The sequence below is a fragment of the Aotus nancymaae genome, unplaced genomic scaffold, assembly GCF_030222135.1.
Source record: "Aotus nancymaae isolate 86718 unplaced genomic scaffold, 86718_ANA_hifiasm-v0.15.2.pri h1tg000028l, whole genome shotgun sequence".
In the NCBI taxonomy this organism is placed as follows: domain Eukaryota; kingdom Metazoa; phylum Chordata; class Mammalia; order Primates; family Aotidae; genus Aotus; species Aotus nancymaae.
The window spans coordinates 28519684-28539561 of record NW_026988441.1 but is presented as its reverse complement, the minus strand read 5'-3'; the positions used below and the strand labels follow the sequence as shown (position 1 = coordinate 28539561).

The 19878-nt window shown below is 50.0% G+C and overlaps 1 protein-coding gene across 1 annotated transcript in view; it reads right to left on the bottom strand.

The window, feature by feature from the left end:
* Window positions 1–19878, bottom strand: part of CPAMD8 (C3 and PZP like alpha-2-macroglobulin domain containing 8) — a 114777-nt gene that overhangs the window by 41710 nt on the left and 53189 nt on the right. Inside the window, exons 18-22 of the mRNA XM_064381667.1 lie at window positions 19507–19649; window positions 13367–13429; window positions 8073–8304; window positions 2455–2608; window positions 721–851 (exon numbers count right to left, since the gene is read on the bottom strand). Of these exons, the coding sequence (XP_064237737.1) occupies window positions 721–851; window positions 2455–2608; window positions 8073–8304; window positions 13367–13429; window positions 19507–19649 (723 nt within the window). The remainder of the gene's footprint in view (window positions 1–720; window positions 852–2454; window positions 2609–8072; window positions 8305–13366; window positions 13430–19506; window positions 19650–19878) is intronic.

The window sequence follows — 19878 nt, the reverse complement described above, 5'->3', positions numbered from 1 at the left end:
TTCATTGTACTCTCATGGCAAGATGGCTAGTGAGGGTACCCTTCCTGCAGTCCAGGAAGTAAAAGTTGTGTTGATGAAAGATCCTTTGTCTCGGTGCTGATTTTTCTTTGCAGCACCGAGCATCTATTTCTATTTCCAACAATCTGTGTGTCATCTCTGGCCTCCCATCCCGTCCTACGAAGGTGAGGCCCTCTTGTCTTAATGGAACAGGGCTGGAAAGCCAGAATGCTCCCTGAGACCACGGGTAAGTGGCCAATCCCGGATTCACAGCCAGGGTGTCTGCGAGATCCCGGCGCCTGCCTCTGCCCCCTGAGGCTCTGTGTCCTTCCTACACGGGCAATCCAAGGACAATGCTCCAAATGCTGAGTCACGGTCCCCACAAATGCCTACAACAGCCATGAGATGAGGCACATGGCCTTCCAAGATAGTTCACCCAGGGGTCAGGGAGCACATGCTGCAGCCCCTCAAGAGTCAGGCTGCTTCACCAAAGCCCACTCTGCACTGGAGGGAGGGACCAGACCACCACGATCGTCCAATGAGGAAGTACCCCAAAGTCCAGGCACCCTGAGCTCTCGAGCACGACCCATGAAGGCTACCCAGGCCCTGGCTCAGCTTCAGACCACACACTCCAGCTGGCCCTAGCTTCACGGCTAAAGGAGTCAAGCCTTGGTCCCAGCTCGCTGAAGGATGGAACGACCAGGGACGAGGACATGGCCTTACCTCAACCATCACACTGCGCCTGACGTGATCCACCCCGATGGGGACCCTCCTGTCGGCGTGACTCTCCTCCGGGTGTTTGCCGGACCTCCCATCCCGGCAGCAACTTGTGTCTTCGTGAGCAAGGGCTTTGGCTGCAGAAATTTGATGTCTTGCTCTCAGAACAGGTCCCCACCCAAGGTGGGGGCTGTCCCATTCTCATCCCATGTGTGTGTACATGCATACGTGTGTGTGTATGTGTGCACATGCATGCATGTGTTTGAGTGTACAGGGTCAAGTGTGTATATGCATGCATTTGTGTATGTGTTCACGTGTATGAGTTTGTGTGTGCATATGCATATCTGCACTTGTGGGCATCTGTGTGTCTGTATGCATGTTTACATATGTGAGCATGTGTGTATCTGTATGTGTATGCATGTCTACACATGTGGACATGTGTGTGAGAATACGTGTGTGGATTTGTGTATGCATGCCTACATGTGCAGGCTTGTGTGTGTGTATGCATGTCTGCATGTGTGGGTATGTGTCTGTGTGTGTGGATTTGTGTGTGTATATGCGTGTCTGCGTGTGTGGGGACTTGTGGGCATATGCGTGTCTGCGTGTGCGGGCGTGTGTCTGTGTGTGGGGTTTGTGGGCGTATGCGTGTCTGCGTGTGCGGGCGTGTGTCTGTGTGTGGGATTTGTGGGCGTATGCGTGTCTGCGTGTGCGGGCGTGTGTCTGTGTGTGGGATTTGTGGGCGTATGCGTGTCTGCGTGTGTGGGCGTGTATCTGTGTGTGGGATTTGTGGGCATATGCGTGTCTGCGTGTGCGGGCGTGTCTGTGTGTGGGATTTGTGGGCGTATGCGTGTCTGCGTGTGCGGGCGTGTGTCTGTGTGTGGGATTTGTGGGCGTATGCGTGTCTGCGTGTGCGGGCGTGTGTCTGTGTGTGTGGGATTTGTGGGCGTATGCGTGTCTGCGTGTGCGGGCATGTGTCTGTGTGGGATTTGTGGGCGTATGCGTGTCTGCGTGTGCGGGCGTGTGTGTGTGGGATTTGTGGGCATATGCGTGTCTGCGTGTGTGGGCATGTGTCTGTGTGTGGGATTTGTGGGCGTATGTGTGTCTGCGTGTGCGGGCGTGTGTCTGTGTGTGGGGGATTTGTGGGCGTATGCGTGTCTGCGTGTGCAGGCGTGTGTCTGTGTGTGGGATTTGTGGGCGTATGCGTGTCTGCGTGTGCGGGCGTGTGTCTGTGTGTGGGATTTGTGGGCGTATGCGTGTCTGCGTGTGCGGGTGTCTGTGTGTGGGATTTGTGGGCGTATGCGTGTCCGCATGTGCGGGCGTGTGTCTGTGTGTGGGGATTTGTGGGCGTATGCGTGTCTGCGTGTGTGGGCGTGTGTGTGGATTTCTGTGCGTATGCGTGTCTGCATGTGCGGGCATGTGTCTGTGTGTGGATTTGTGCATATGCGTGTCTGCGTGTGCGGGCGTGTGTGTGGATTTGTGTGTGCATACGTGCTTGTGCTACTTGGGTTGGCACCTTACGATCCCAGCTCCCCCAACAGGTGAGAGCCCAGGGCCCGCCTCCCCGCTCCTCCCGGGCCCCTTTCCTCTGTCCTGCTTGCCCCAGTCGCTGTCCCATTTTCCTTGGGACAGTTCTGACTTTACCTGCTTCCCCATCCACCCCTCATCCCCAGCTGCGATCAATGCTGGGACCCTTTTGAGGCCTGGAGAGGAGAGACACCCCAAGAACCGTGGAGTCCTCACCTGTGATGTTGTTGAGCCCCAGGTCACTGAAGGACAGAACGACCCATGTGGGCTCAGCCTCTCCAGAGGCCACACACATCTTCTTGGTCAGATGGCGTTTGCCAGGATGCCCAACAAACTGGATGCCCTTGGGAACTGAGAGCTTCATGTACACCTGCAGAGGGTGGAATTGGCTCATGGTGCCTGGAATCCAGGTCCCCTCCCAGTGCCCCTAAGATCCAGCACACATCCCACCACTCATGCACACACCAGATCTGTCAGCCTCTCCAAGAGCCATGCACCCCCGGGAAGGCTCCCTTTCCACTTCCCGTCAGAACAAACTACCCTCCATTGTCTGCTGCCCCACTTGGCCTTCTCATGCCCATCAGTCTTGCTGTGAGCCCTGTCCTCCCCACAGCCCTTCGTATCCCCACAATCCAGATCTCCCTCAGACAGAAGCTGCCAGTTCCAGCCAGGGCTGCCTCTCCTGCGTGTCCATCCCCTCTGGGACTCCAGATGGATGCAACCTCTCCCACAGTGGGTCCAGAATGCTTCTCCTGACCCTCTCTCCAACTGTGCAGCTCCGTGATGTCAGAGTATGGCTCTGTGTATGCATGTGTGTGCATGTGTGTGCTGTGAATGCATGTGTCCCTGGGTGCATGTGTGTGCAAGTATGCAAGCACACACTGCACACACGTGCATCTACTGGGTGAAGGCATGTGTGTATGCATGCATGTGTGTGTGTGCATGTGCATGCTATACTGGGTGAAGGCATGTGTGTATGCATGTGTGTGCATGCTATACTGGGTGAAGGCATGTGCGTATGCATGTGTGTGTGTGTGTGTGTGCATGCTAGCTTCTGCATGCATGTGTGTGCCTACATGGGTGCAGAGTTGCCATGGATGCAGGCATGGGTCTCCATGTGCATGTGTGTGTATGGGTGTGCAAGCATGGCATGTATATGCATGTATGCATGTATCATGGGTGTACATGTGCATATGTATACCATGAAGGTCTGTGTGTGGGTACATCATGTGCATCCTCACACGTACTAGTCTCTGTGTGCATGTGTGTGCATTTTGCGGGGTGCGTGCACGTGCACTGTGTGTGCAATTGCAAACACGTTTGCATCCCCTCCATCTAGGAGGAAATCTTTGCTCCACATTCATTTCTCCAACCAGCATATATGAAGCGCCTACTGGGTGCCCTGCCAGGAACTAAAGAAACAGCTGATCAAGACATGAGTGATTGCTCAGCCTCAGAATGCTGTCCCACCCAAGGGCTGACATGAGGCTGCAGGTGTGACATGGAGCACAGGATGCAAGGAAAATGTGAAGTGGCACATGTGACAGAGTCCTGAATCCTGCCACAGGAAAGGCCCAGCTAGAGCTGAGAGCCAGTGGCTGCTGCAGGGTGCACATTGGGAAGTCCCATATCCCCCCTGGAGGTGGCATTTTCCCAGGGAGAAAGAAAGGGGCCGGGCGCAGTGGCTCACACCTGTAATCCCAGCACTTTGGGAGGCTGAGGCAGGCGGATCACCTGAGGTCAGGAGTTTGACACCAGCCTGGCCAACATGGGGAAACCCCGTCTCTACTAAAAAATACAATAATTAGCCGGGCGTGGTGGTTGATACCTGCAATCCCAGCTACTCAGGAGGCTGAGGCAGGGGAATCCTTGAACCCGGGAGGTAGAGGTTGCAGTGAGCTGAGATTGCACTACTGCACTCCAGCCGGGGCGACAGACCAAGACTCCAAAAAAAAAAAAAAGGGAGGAAAGGAAGGAAGGAGTGAGGGAGGGAGGGAGGGAAGGAAGGAAGGAGGGAAGGAAGGAGGGAGGGAGGGAGGGAAGGAAGGAAGGACGGAAGGACGGACGGACGGACGGACGGAAGGACTCAACAGCGTCTGTGAGCCGCATTTTCGAGGTCCTGAGTGGAACGACCAGCTGTCCCCACTGCAGGGTCTGAATGGGTCTGTTTTCTCCATATCTTGGGGATGGGCATATGAGCTGGGGTGGTCCTTATGCACACACGCTGCCCGGCAGGGCTTCCTTCTTCCTGCTGGAAAAGCTGGACACCAGCATGCGCTCAGAGCTGAGCTGAACACCTGGGGATCCTGCTCACAGGTTTCAGAGGGAAGCCTCCCTTTAGGGGCCAACCTCCAGGTCAGGGGCAAAGCCTGTGTGTATTATTTCTTTTGGAAACTGAGATCCTATTCCTCCCAGCCATAATCGATATGAAAAGAACCGTCAAGGATGGATTGTATAAGGGCTGAAGCCGGGATTTCGGGCACCACTATCTGGCCATTCTAACATCTCCCATTTACCCCTCACCGAAGCCACCCTGTGACCACTGCCTCGGTCCCTTACTGCCTCCTTGCCTGTTTCCCAATTGCAGGAGCCGCCTCCTCCTCCTCCTCCTCCTCACCTGCTTTCTCAATTTCCCTGACCAGACCCCAAAAGCCCAGCCAGACTGTGTCTCTGGCAGGACCCAGGAAAGATCAAGCTGCCTCCTGCTTCTGTTGCTTGTACGTGCTGTTTCCTATTCACGAATGCCCTTCCTGCCCTGATGCCTGGCTCAAACATCACCTGCAGACTCTCAGGTTCAGCGGGGCTTCCCCTTCTCTGGGCTGTCCCGGCACCTGTAGACACGGATTCTAACACACAGGTCCACCACTCACTCCCTGGAGGCCCCCGAACCATGACAATGCTTCTCTGAGCTTCCTAATGGTCAACCATTCCATCACAGACCCTGCTTCCTCGGCCCACACAGCAGCTTGATAAGATGATGCAGGTGGCTGGGCGTGGTGGCTCACGCCTGTAATCCCAGCACTTTGGGAGGCTAAGGCAGGCAGATTGCTTAAGGTCAGGAGTTCGAGACCAGCCTGGCAAACATAGTGAAACCCCGTTTCTACTAAATATACAAAACTTAGCAGGGCGTGATGACAAGCGCCTGTAATCCCAGCTACTCGGGAGGCTGAGGCAGGAGAATCGCTTGAAACCGGGAGGCAGAGGTTGCAGTGTGCCAAGACTGCACCACTGCACTCTAGCCTGGGTGACAGAGCGAGACCCTGTCTCAAAACAAACAAACAAACAAACAAACAAACAAACAAACAAACAGCAACAGATAATGAAGGTAAAATTGTCAGCCCAGCACCAGCTGCAGAAGTACCTGTCCCACAAAAACTGAGTGAGTGGGTTCTAAACACCAACCACTTCACTCCAAGGCTGAGCTTGGATCTCACATCCCGGGTGGCAGGGTCTTCTGATACTGGCACAAGCCACCAGAAGCCAAGAGAGAGGGAGAGAGGAGCAGAGTGCACTGGCTTATTATGCCTGTAATCATAGCACTCTTGGCAGGCCGAGGCGGGAGGATCACTTGAGGCCAGGAGTTCAAGACCAGCCTGAGCAACACACGGAGATCCCATCTCTATGAAAATAAAATAAAATAATTAGCTGGGCATGGTAGTGCACACCTGTAGTCCCAGCTACTTGGGAGGCTGAGGAGGGAGGATTGCTTGAGTCCAGGAGGTCGAGGCTGCAGTGAGCTGTGATCGTACCACTGCACTCCAGCCTGGGTGATACAGTAAGACCCTGTCTCAAAAAAAAAAAAAAAGCCTGTAATCCTAGCACTTTGGGAGGCTGAGGTGGGTGGATCAAAAGGTCAGGAGATCAAGACCATCCTGGCCAACATAGTGAAACCCCATCTCTACTAAAAATACAAAAATTAGCCAGGTATGGTGGTGCATGCCTGTAACCCCAGCTACTAGGGAGGCTGAGGCAGAAGAATCGCTTGAACCCAGGAGGCAGAGGTTGCAGTGAGCTGAGATCACACCACTGCACTCCACCCTGGCGACAGAGCGAGGCTCTGTCTCAAAAAAAAAAAAAAATAGAGAGAGAGAGAGGCATAGACAGATTCTCCCTCAGAGCCTCCGAAAGGAACCAGCCCTGATGTCACCCTGAGTTCACACTTCTAGTCTTGTGAACTGTGAGATGATACATTTCTGTTGTGCAGAGCCACCTGGTTTGGGCTGCCTTGCTAGCCCTGAGAGACTAAGACAGCAGCCTTTCCTGCCGCCTCCAAGAGAGAGCTTTGGCCTCACTGCACACCTCTGGCAGACACCGGAATCCCAATAACACGATCAAAAACAGCCCTGTTGATGTTCTCAGTGTCCGCCGGGACTAACTCATTTAACCCTTTAATCACCAGCGAGGCTCTGACACACCAACAGATTGAAGAACGTGCCCAAATTCAGCAACTCTGTGAGTAAAAACCGGGATTTCAAGCACCCTCTCTGTTCACCACCAGGATTTCCTGGTGCTGTGCCGGAGGTCTGCAAATTAGGGCCCTCAGGCCAAACCAGACCCACCACCTGTCTCTGTGGGGCCCACAAGCTAAAGATGGTTTTCATCTTTTTCAAATGGTTAAAAGGGAAAAAATTAAAAGACGAATGATTATTTTGTGACAAATGAAAATTCTATGGAGTGGCTGGGTGTGGTAATCCCAGAACTTTGGGAGGCTGAGGCCAGCGGATCACGAGGTCAAGAGTTTGAGAACAGCCTGGCCAACATGGTGAAACCCCATCTTTACTGAAAATACAAAAAAATTAGCCAGGCGTGGTGGCAGGTGCCTGTAATCCCAGCTACTCAGGAGGTTGAGGCAGGAGAATCACTTGAACCCAGGAGGCAGAGCCAAGACCACACCATTGCACTCCAGCCTGGATGACAGAGAGAGACTTTGTCTCAAAAAAAAAAATTCTATGGAATTCAGATTTCAGTGTTTAGAAATAAAGCTTTTTTTCCTTTTTTTTTTTTTTTTTTTTTTTTTTTTGAGCCTGTCACCCAGGCTGGAGGGCAGTGGCGCGATCTCAGCTCACTGCAACCTCCGCCTCCCAGGTTCAAGCAATTCTCCTGCCTCAGCCTCCCAAGTAGCTGAGACTACAGATGCCTGCCACTAAGCCCGGCTAATTTTGTATTTTTAGTAGAGACGGGGTTTCACTATGTTGGCCAGGCTGGTCTCGAACTCCTGATCTTGTGATCTGCCTGCCTCAGCCTCCCAAACTGCTGGTATTACAGGCGTGAGCCACAGCGCCCAGCCAGAAATCAAGTTTTATTGGAACACAGCCACATCTATTCAGGTAAGAGATCATCTAGGTTGCTTTCATGCTGTAAGTGCTGAGTTGAGTCGCTGCCATGGGGATTGTACAGCTGGCAAAGACAGAAATATTTCCTATCTGGCAATTTACAGAGAAAGCTCCATGCTATCATATATGATACCAGTCTGGTAAGGGAGTCGTCCCTGACTCCCTAGCTAGGCCAGGGAGTCAGGGACGATGGCTCCATTTACACCAAGTCCCTCTCGCTCACACACATGTCCTCACCTCTTCCCCACCCGGCTTTGATGGTTGGTGAATCAGAGGCCGATCTCATCCCACCCATGCCTCCCCGACAGCATAGATGACGCATCCTCCCCAAAGCCAACCAGGCTGAGGCCACCCATCCCTGCCTCCCCAACATCAGAGATGCTCTCGCTCTCCTAAATCCCCCAAACCGACAGTGTCCCAGGCCTGCCTCCCTTATAGCACCAATGCAGTCCCAACTCTCCACGGAATGGAAGAAGGTTATGTATTTGGGGGGCTGACTACCTCGGCGCAGGTGCCCAAGTAGTTGTAGACGCTGAGTGGGATCTTGACCTGCTCCCCGCGGATGATGAGAGCGGGGAGTGTGAAGTCCACGAAGAAGGGCTTGAAGGTCTTCAGCAGGGAGGGCTCGGCGATGCCCAAGCCCTGAGAGGTGGACAGGGCCACAGCCTCACCCACCCAGCTGGTGATGGAGTCCGGAACCTTCACGCTGAGTGTCTCCTCACCAGATGGGTCACTGCAGAGAGACAGACAGCCATGACAGGGGTCCCTTCTCCAGGGCCACGCCTCGGGGGGCAGGTGGGCATGGATGACCCAGGCTGCATGGCTCAGGGAGGTGCCCTAGGAGCTTAGAAACAAGCATTGAAGGCATCACAAAAGCAGCAGCAGGAGAAAACTGTCCTTCAGCCCTGATTCACTCTAATAGAAAACATGGGCTGGGTGCAGTGGCTCATGCCTGTAATCCCAGCACTCTGGGGGGCTGAGGTGGGAGACTGCTTGATCACAGGAGTTGTGGACCACCCTGGGCAAGATGATGAGACCTTGTATTTACAAAAATAAAAATAAAAATTAGGCAAGTGCAGTGACACATGCCTCTAGTCACAGCTACTCAGGAAGCTGAGGTGGGAGTTTCACTTGAGCCCAGGCAGTTGAGGGTGCAGTGAGCTATGATCCCACTATTGCAGTCCAGCCTGGGCAACAGAGTGAGATCCCTGCCTCACACACACAAAAAGATTGTTGAAAGAAGCTAAAAAAGACAAATAAATGGAAACATATCCCATGTTCATGGATAGGAAGACTTAATAGTGTTAAAATGTCAAAGCTACCCAAAGTGATCTATAGATTTAATGGAACCCCCATCAAAACCCCAATGACTTTTTAATTTTTTTTCTTTTTTTTTCAGAAATAGAAAACCCCACCTTAAGATTTCACATGGATCTCAAGGGATTCTGGTAGCCAAATGAAGAAACCAGACGAATAAAGCTGGAAAACACACTTCAAAACTTACCACAAAGCTACCATAATCAAATCAGTGTGTTACTGGCATAAAGACAGACATACAGACCAATGGAATCAAATGGAGAGCCCAGGAATAAACCTTCACAACATAGTCAGATGATTTTCGACAAGGGCATCAAGGTACTTTAGGGAAACGACAATCTTTTTAACAAAAACAGCTGGAAAAAAACAAATATCCACATTCAAAACTTGGACCTTACTTAACACCATATATAAAAGTTAACTCAAAATGAATTCAAGACCTAAAAGTAAAAACTAAAACTGCAGAACTCTTAGAAGAAAACAGAAGAAAAGCTTCATGACACTGGGTTTGATGATGATTTCATTGATATGAAAACAAAGGCACAGGCAACAGAAAAAGAGTAGACAAGTTGGACTTCATGAAAACTGCAAAATTTTGAGCATGAAGACACTATCAAGGGCTGGCATGGTACCTTCAGGAGGCCGAGGAAGGAGAATCACTTGAGCCCAGGAGTTTGAGACCAGCCTGGGCAGCACAGCAAAACCTTATCTCTACAAAAAATTTAAAAATTTACCCAGGCATGGTGGTGTGCACCTGTAGACCCAGCTACTTGGGAGGCTGAGGTGGGGAATCACTTAAACATCTGGGTGACAGAGTGAGACCCTGTCAAAAAAAAAAAAAAGAAGAAGAAAGAAGAAGAAGAAGGAGAAGGAGGAGGAGGAGGAGGAGAAGGAGGAGGAGAAGGAGGAGGAGGAGGAGGAGGAGGAGAAGGAGGAGGAGGGGGAGGAGAAGGAGGAGGAGGGGGAGAAGGAGGAGGAGGAGAAGAAGGAGGAGGAGAAGGAGGAGGAGGAGAAGGAGGAGGAGGGGGAGAAGGAGGAGGAGGAGGAGAAGGAGGAGGAGGAGAAGGAGGAGGAGGAGAAGGAGGAGGAGGAGGAGGAGAAGGAGGAGGAGGAGGAGAAGGAGGAGGAGGAGAAGGAGGAGGAGAAGGAGGAGGAGGAGGAGGAGAAGGAGGAGGAGAAGGAGGAGGAGGAGGAGAAGGAGAAGGAGGAGAAGGAGGAGGAGGAGGAGGGGGAGGAGAAGGAGGAGGAGGAGGAGGAGGAGAAGGAGAAGGAGGAGGAGAAGGAGGAGGAGGAGGAGAAGGAGGAGGAGGGGAGGAGGAGGAGGAGGAGGAGAAGGAGGAGGAGAAGGAGGAGGAGGAGGAGGAGGAGGAGGAGGAGGAGAAGGAGGAGGAGGAGGAGAAGGAGGAGGAGGGGGAGGAGGAGGAGGAGGAGGAGGGGGAGGAGAAGGAGGAGGAGGAGGAGGAGGAGGAGGAGAAGGAGGAGGAGGAGGAGGAGGAGGAGGAGGAGGAGAGGAGAGGCGGAGGAGGAGGAGGAGGAGGAGGACGGGGGGGAGGAGGAAGGAGAGAGGAGAAGGAGGAGGAGGAGGAGAGGAGGAAGGAGGAAGAAGGAGGAGGTGGAGGAGGGAGGGAGAAGGAGGAGGTGGAGGAGGAGGAGGAGGAGGAGAAGGAGGAGGAGGAGGAGAAGGAGGAGGAGGGGGAGGAGGAGGAGGAGGAGGAGGAGAAGGAGGAGGAGAAGGAGAAGGAGGAGGAGGAGGAGGAGGAGGAGGAGGAGGAGGAGAAGGAGGAGGAGGAGGAGAAGGAGGAGGAGGGGGAGGAGAAGGAGGAGGAGGAGGAGAGGAGGAGGAGGGGGAGGAGGAGGAGGAGGAGGAGGAGGGGGAGGAGAAGGAGGAGGAGGAGGAGGAGGAGGAGGAGGAGAAGGAGGAGGAGGAGGAGGAGGAGGAGGAGGAGGAGGGGGAGGAGAAGGAGGAGGAGGAGGAGGAGAGGAGGAGGAGGAGGAGAAGGAGGAGGAGGAGGAGGAGGAGGCGGCGGCGGCGGCGGCAGCAGCAGCAACACTATCAACAGAGTAGAAAGTCAACCCAATGGGATAAAATATTTGGAAGTCATATATCTGATAATGAAATAATATCGGGAATACATACAGAACTCCTGAAACTCAACAACAAAAACAGCAACATGATTCAAAAATGGGCAAATGACTTGAATAGACATTTCTCCAAAGAATATAGACAAATGACCAATAAATACATGAAAGATGCTCAGCATCGCTCATCATTAGGGAAATGCAAATAAAAACTACAATGAGATGCCACCTCATTGTATTTAATTAGGATATTAAAAAAGAAAAGGAAAGAAACCCGGCTGGGCACAGTAGCTCACACCTGTGATCCCAGCACTTTGGGAGGCCAAAGCAGGTGAATCACTTGAGGTCAGGAGTCCGAGACCAGCCTGGCCAACATGGTGAAATCCCATCTCTACTAAAAATACAAAAATTAGCCAGGCACAGTACTGCGTGCCTGTAGTTCCAGCTATTTGGGAGGCTGAGACAGGAGAATTGCTTGAACCTAGGAAGCGGAGGCTGCAGTGAGCTGAGATTGTGCCACTGCACTCCAGCCTGGGAAACAGAGTGAGACTCCATCAAAAAGAAAAAAGGAAAGAAGGAAAGAAGGAAGGAAGAAGGGAGGGAGGAAGGAGTGGGAGGGAAGGAAGGACAGAAGGAAGGAAGGAAGGAGTGGGAGGGAGGGAGGAGGAAAGAAGAAAGGAAAGGAGTGAGTGAGGGAAGGTGTTCTCTTCCCAGGGTCCACAAGGGGGCGTAGTTTTAAGGGCAAGAATTTCCCAGCACAATGCCCCCCTGCCATCTCTCTCTATAATGGTTTATGTTTAAATATCGTGGGCGTGGGAAGAAATTAAGAGTCGGTCACTCCAGTGGAAGATCTAAGGAACTCCTTTCATTGGCCAGGGGTCTTAGAGAAGGTGAGGGTTCCTCCCGGGTTAAAAGTCCCCTTCTTCCACACCCCTTCAGACTCCATGTTTGGGTCCCCTTCTAGGAACACGCCCTTCATAGAAGCCCTCTTTCTCACTTCTGAATTTCCCCTCTGGGGTCCCCTTCCACACTCTCTCGTGGAAGCCTGTCTTCCCCTCCTAAACTCCGTCTCTCTCTCTTCCCTAACACTCTTGTGGAAACTGCTTTCCTCTCCTGGATTCCATCTTTCTGGATTCTCTCATTCAGTGTGAGAGTTAGCTGTTTCTTTCTCTCTCCTTCTCCTGTTTCTCTCTTTAAATAAATCGCTTTCTACAAACATTTTTGAGTCTGGCATTTACTGTGCACTGTGCCGTGGTCCCCTCTCTCATTCTTGAGAGGGCAGTAGACCAAGAACCTGGAGAAACATCCTCTCAGGGGAGCTGAGGGCACCCTGAACCCCTGAACCCTAATATTACAGAAGGAAGGAAGGTAGGTTGGTGTATGCCTGTAGTCCCAGTGACTTGGGAAGGCTGAGGTGGGAGGATTGCTTGAGCCCAGGAGTTTGAGGCTGCAGTGAGCTATGATGCCTGAGTGACAGAGTGATATCCCAACTCTAATAAGTAAAAGAAAATAAAATTAAAATTTTTTAACGATTAAAAAAAAGCTCACCAGGCATCCAGAAAGTAGATACATTTGAATGATGATAGACAGACAGCCTGTCTTACAGCTGGGCCCCCAGAACAAAACACAATGACCTAGACGTGTTCTGATCAGCAGTGAAACCTTCCCGTGACGAGGACATACACGACCCTCAAAGCAGCCTGAGGGCTCCCCAGCTGTGTGCCTGCTCTGCCAAGCACTTGCCACAGCACCTGGTGCCTGGAAGGAGGGCACAGCTCAGCAGTCAGCCCACCTGCTGGCCAGGGCTGGACCAAGAGTCAATTTTCATGCCAAACTCATTTGCCAGGGCATGCCACTGCCACTGTTTCACTTGTGTCACTGGTGCTCTAACGCTGTGCATTGAAAGAAAAAAGCTAATTGCATCCAGCAGAAAAGTGGTGCCTGCATTCCTGTTTCAAAGAGAACTAAACAGAGGGGCGGGGGGCGGGGGTGGGATGCAGAAAGGAAACGTGTTGAGAAAGGCATCTTGTTTTTCGACCAAGAGCTGTAGTCCCCTGAGGAGCAAGAAGTGGGGGTAGGTGGGGTCAAGTTCATGTTCCAGGGAACTGTAATCATTTTAATGAGCTCGTTATGCAAACAGAGCAGATAGAATTACCCCAAGAGGGAATTGTAAGAGGCACAAAGCCTTTGCATTTCATATTTCACAGGCAAACGTCCAAATCTGCAGCAGGACTCAAGGCTGACTTCATGGCTTGAAGTTTTATGCGTTAGAAAAAGATGCACAGTGTCTTACTCAGATCGTGGTATCAGGCCTGCCCGTCCCACCAGGGACTCTCTGGACCCGCATGAGTGCCTTTCAGTCAACCGGCAGTCAGCACAGAAAATAAATCTTACCGTACCTGATGTTGAGACAGTGCCAAATCCACGTTTCGGGGAAGAAAGTCCTTTTTCTCTTCTCTGTTCTACGAAAAGAAAAAAAGAAACGATTAAGGTTTCATGAACATAAATCTTATGCAAACCTAGCAGCTTCGCATTCTATTTGATCAGATATAATGCATTAATTTCTTTTACCTGGAAGGGTCAACATTCTACTTGATAGGGATATAACATGTTAATTCTCTTACTTGGCAGGGTTAACAGTCTACTTGATTAGGACATAGCTTGTTGTTTTAAAAACTTTTATTTTGGGTTCAGAAGTACATGGGCAGGTTTGTTATATAGGTAATCGTGTGTCATGGGGGTTTGTTGTACAGACTATTTCATCACCCAGGTACTAAGCCCAATAATTACTATTTCTGATCCTGTCTTCCCATCCTCCACCCTCAAGTAGACCCCAGTGTCTGTTCCCCTCTTTGTGTCCATGTGTTCTCATCATTTTGCTCCCACTTATAAGTGAGAACATGCAGCATTTGTTTTTCTGTCCCTGCATTAGTTTGCTAAGAATAATGGCCTCCAGCTCTACCCATGTTTCCACAGAAGACATGATCTTGTTCTTTTTATGGCTGCATAGTATTCCATGGTATATACGGATCACATTTTGTTTATCCAATCTGTCATTGATGAGCATTTAGGTTGGTTCCAGGTCTTTGCTATTGTAAACAGTGCTGCAATGAACATTTGTGTGCATGTGTCTTTATGTCAGAATGATTTATATTCCTTTGGGTATATACCCAATAATGGGATTGCTGGGTCAAATGGTAGTTCTGTTTTTAGCTCTTTGAGGAATTGCCACACTGCTTTCCACCATGGTTGAACTAATTTACACTCCCACCAACAGTGCATAAGCATCCCCTTTTCTCCACAACCTCACTAGCATTTGTTCTTTCTTTCTTTCTTTCTCTTTCTTTTTGAGATGGCGTTTCCTTCTGGTCACCCAGGCTGGAGTGCAATGGCACAATCTTGGCTCATGCAACCTCCAACTCCCAGATTCAAGCAATTCTCCAGCCTCAGTCTCCCAAGTAGCTGGGATTACAGGCGCCTACCACTATGCCCAGATAATTTTGTATTTTTAGTAGAGACAGAGTTTAACCATGTTAGTCAGGCTGGTCTCAAACTCCTGACCTCAGGTGATTCACCTGCTTTGGCCTCTCAAAGCTCTGGAATTATAGGCATGGGCCACCACACCCAGCTTATTGACTTTTTAATAATGGCCATTCTGACTGGCATGAGATGGTATCTCATCATGGTTTTGATTTAAGTTTTTTTTTTTTTTTTTTTTTTTTTTTTGAGACAGAGTCTTACTCTGTCACTCAGGCTGGAGTGCAGTGGTGTAATCTCAGCTCACTGCAACCGCGACCTCCCAGGTTCAAGTGATTCTCATGCCTCAGCCTCCTGAATTACACCTGGAATTACAGGTGCACCACCACACCTGGCTAATATTTGTATGTTAAATAGAGATGGGGTTTCATTATGTTGGCCAGGCTGTTCTGAAACTCCCACCCTCAGATGATCCACCCACCTTGGCCTCTCAAAGTGCTGGGATTACAGGTGTGAGCCACCATACCTGGCCTGATTTGTATTTCTCTCATGTTCAGTGACATTGAGCTTTTTTCCCTATGCTTGTTGGCTGCATGTATACCTTCTTTGAAAAGTGTCTGTTCAAGGATGTAACTTGTTAATTCTTTTACCTGGCAGGGTTAACGTTCTACTTGATTAAGAATAGTAGAAGCTACTTGGATAACTGTGGTAATTCTAGGAAAATAAAAAAAAAAGCAGAAGCAAGGCATCAAAGGCTTGCAGAGTCCATCTTAAAACAGTCGTGCCTCCTCTCCTGGATGCAGATGGGAAAAGGGCTCCAGCAGCCACTGTATGTTCTTCCTTTGCTAATATCCCTCCCTGTGTTTACCACATCCATCCTCATCATCACAACGAACTCTCCGCCTCCTGTTCACCCATCCTCTGTTTCCTAAGTGCCTTCACTTATTCTTTTTTTTTTTTTTTTTTTTGAGATGGAGTCTCACTCTGTCACCCAGGCTGGAGTGCAGTGGCACCATCTTGGCTCACTGCAACCTCTACTTCCCAGGTTCAAGCGATTCTCCTGCCACAGCCTCCTGAGTAGCTGGGATTACAGGCATGCACCATGACGCCCAGCTAACTCTTGTATTTTTAGTAGAGACGGGGTTTGACCATGTTGGTCAGGATAGACTTGAACTTATGACCTCATGATCTGCCCGCCTTGGCCTCCCAAAGTGCTGGGATTACAGGCGTGAGCCACCGCATCTGGACCACCTTCATTCATTCTTGTTTGAGCCTCAGAAGCCTCACAGCTCACCTTCCTCAGAGGCTGCTCCTTTCTCCAAAAAAAAAAAAAAAAAAAAAAAGCAAGCCTTTCTCAAAATTTGGCAAAATTAAAAATGTTCCTATCCTTTCAACCATCACTACCTCTCTTAGGAGCACACGCTGGAAACACCCACAGACGTGTACAAAGACAGATGGAGTGGTTCATAGTGGCACTATGAAAATTAGCAAATAGTCCAAATCTCCATCATTAGGAGAACTGGCTAATCAAATGGTAGTATATTCATTGGTGGAATATTATATATTTATTAAAATAGTGAGGTAAACATGCATTTAACTATATGGAATAATTTCCAAAACTCATTGTTAATTTTCAAAAGAAATGTGAGTGTGGTGGCTCACCCCTGTAATCCCAGCACTTTGGGAGGCTGAGGCGGGTGGATCACGAGGTCAGGAGATCGAGACCATCCTGGCTAATACGGTGAAACCCCATCTCTACTAAAAATACAAAAATTAGCCGGACATTGTGGCACATGTTTGTAATCCCCAGTTACTTGGGAGGCTGAGGCAGAAGAATCGTTTGAACCAGGGAGTCGGAGGTTGCAGTGAGGTGAGATCATGCCACTGCACTGTAGCCTGGTGACAGACAGAGACTCCATTTAAAAAAAAAAAAGAGTACAGAACAACATTGTGTTATTTTTCTATTAGTTTTTTCTTTTAAATCCTACATATGCACAGAAGCATATCTAAGAAATTATTCAGGCTGGGAATGGTGGCTCACACCTGTAATCCCAGCACTTTGGGAGGCTGAGGCAGGTGGATCACTGGAGGTCAGGAGTTCAAGACCAGTCTGGCCAACATAGTGAAACCCTCTCTCTTCTAAAAATACAAAAATTATCCGGGTTTGGTGGTGCCGGCCTATAATCCCAGCCTATAATCCCAGGAGGCTGAGGCAGGAGTATCACTTGAACCCAGAAGGCAGTGAGCTGAGAACCCACCAGTGCACTCCAGCCTGAGCAACAGAGTAAGACTCCATCTCAAAAAAAATAAATAAATAAAAAGAAATTATTCAGTACAGTTGCTTTTGAAGAAGGGAATGGAGGGTCTGAGGGTGGGAAGGAGACTTAAATTTCATTATATATCCTCTCATACTGCTTGAAAAAAAATTTAACCACATTTATATGGTTAAAAAAATACAATGCTCTCAGAATAAGGATGTGTTTGTTCCAGTTACAAAAAGGCATGGGCACTTGCTTTTAAAGGCATTTCTTGTGCCTTTCTACATTGAGATTTACAATTGCCTTCATGGTTTTGAGTTTTACAAAGCTGCTGCTTCTGAACCTGCTCCAGAACAAGCTCTCGGGGGTCATGCATGTGAGTGGGTCAGGGCCTTTGGGGTGGCTGCCAGCTGATAGAGGCCCTGGGGCCAGGATTCCATCTTCCTCACACAATCACATCTTGAATATGCTTCCATGTGTATCCAAACTACAGTATGGAGCCTAATCTGCCCCTGATTTTGAATTGGGAAACTAGGAACCCTGTGGGCCTGCCACACTCCTGCTAAATATGTGGCCCCAACAGGAAGAGCCTGGGAGACTGAAGCACCCTGGAACAACTGTGGAGGGGATGGAGGGGCACATGAAAGTTCCTGTTTTATACAGAGAGGACTCAAAAGACTGAGAGCACTTCCACGGACAGGCTCATCAGGGCTAGCCACCAGATCAAGAGGTTTCCCAGACAGGTCATAACTCAAAAAGGGAATCATTCTACAAGTTAGAACCTATTTGGCAGTGAGCAATACTGGAACTACTTCATAACACAATGTGAGTGCAGCCAAAGCTGTACTCAGAGGAAAATTCATAATCCTCTAATGGCTTAACTGTTTTTATTTATTTATTTAATTTAATTTTTTTAAGACAGGGTCTTACTCTGTTACCCAGGCTGGTGTGCAGAAGCACAATCACAGCTCACTGCAGCCTGAACTTTTCCAGGCTCAAGTAATCCTCCAGTCTCAGCCTCCTAAGTAGCTGGGACTATAGGCATGAACCACCACACATGGTTAATCTTTGTATTTTTTGTAGAGACGAGGTTTTGCCATGTGTCCAGGCTGGTCTCGAACTCCTAGGCTCAGGTGATCTGCCTAACTTGGCCTCCCAAAGTGCTGGGGTTACAGGCATGAGCCACTGCACCCGGCCAAGTGTTTATATTGAAGATGAGAAAGACTGAAAAGTAATTACTTTGTGTCTAACGCATGAAGGTAGAGTTGGAGAAGAAGGAGAGAGAGTAGAAGGAAGAGGAGGGAAGGATGGGAGGAAGGAGAAAAGACAAAAGAAAGAATTCTCTAAACAGAGCCTCTGGGAGTTGGGAAATCAAGCCCAGGCTTCTCACCCTGCCCAGATCCCTCTGTCCTCACACAGGTCAGCTCTCCCTGATGCATTTTCTTCTCTCTTCCATATCCCTAATCCTGTGCACTGGGGCAGGGTAAGAATTGGGTAGGGAGGAGGTATATAAAGCACTCAAGTGTCCTAGCCTGCTATGCCAATGGCCTCCAAGGAACACTGGGTGATGTCTGGAGACATTTTTGGTTGTTACAACAGGGGAGGAGTGTGACTGACATCTAGTGGGTGGAGGCCAGAAATGCTGCTCGACACCCTACAGTGCAGAGGACACCTCTCCCCCACTCCACAGTGCACAGAATGATCCTACCCTGCAATGGACTCAATGTCTGTGTCCCCCTGAAAATTCATATGTTGAAATCTTAATCTCCAAAGTGATGGTGTTGAGGTGAGGCTTCTAAGGGATGATCAGGTTATGAAAGTGGTGTCCTCATGAATGGGATTAGGGCCCTTATAAAAGGGACTCCAGGCTGGGTGCAGTGGCTCACACTTGTAATCCCAGCACTTTGGGAGGCCGCGGCAGGCAAATCACTTGAGGCCAGGAGTTTGAGACCAGTGTGGGTAACATGGTGAAACCCTGTCTCTACTAAAAGTACAAAAATTAGCGGGGTGTGGTGGCAAGGGCCTGTGATCCCAGCTACTCAGGAGGGTGAGGCAGGAGGATCATCTGAACCTGGGAGGTAGAGGTTGCAGGGAGCCGAGATCATGCCACTGCACCCCAGCCTGGGCAACAGAGCCAGGCTCCATCTCAAAAACAAACAAACAAACAAAACAAACTTAGTGACAGCAATTGTTAATACTATACTTTAAATACACCTGCTTTTTAGTTAAAATTTTCTTCCAGGCTGGGCATGGTGGCTCCCACCTGTAATCCCAGTACTTCAGGAGACAATGGCAGGAGAATTACTTGAGGGCAGGAGTTCGAGACCAGCCTGGCCAACATGATGAAATCCCGTCTCTACTAAAAATATAAAAATTAGCTGGGTGTGGTGGCACATGCCTATAATCCCAACTACTCAGGAGGCTGAGGCAGGAGAATCGCTTGAACCTGGGAGATGGAGGTTGCAGGGAACCAAGATCCCACCACTGCACTCCAGCCTGGGCAACAGAGTGAGACTCCACCTCAAAAAAAAAAAAAAAGACTCCGGAGAGCTCCCTCACTCCTTCTGCCATATAAGGAAACAGCAAGAAGGCAGAAGACACCATCGATGAAGCAGGAAGTGAGCCCTTACTAGCACCAAATCTGCTGGTGCCCTGTTCTTGGACTTTCCAGCCCCTGGAACCACGAGAAATGCATTTCAGTTGTTTATAAGCCATCTGTTACAGCAGCCAGGAAGGACTAAGACAAGCCCCAAATGTCAATAGTGCCAGGGTTAGGAAAGCTTGTTCAAGGTATAAGCCATTACCTGGGGGGGTACCTGGAAGGAGCCGCTGCCACCAGGCTTCCTGTGTGGGGCTGGAAGGCAGGGACAGCCTCATCAGTGTAGAGGCCACCGTCCTGCCGGTGGTTCAGGCTCACTTGGTCGGTCATCACCACCAGTCCTGTTTCCTAGGCAACAGACAACACCCAGACCATTGGTGGGGAAGTGGATGCCGACAGCCCCCAGAGACCACTGTCCCAACATCACTTTTTGGCAGCCTTGGGGGCATCACTCTTTTATTCTGGGTTTGGTGGCACAGGCTGGGGAGAACATGGGACCCAGTGACCATCCAGGGTGGAGAAGAGAGAACAGAACATTTGACCTGTGAGGAACCAAATCAAATGGCGCAAACACAAA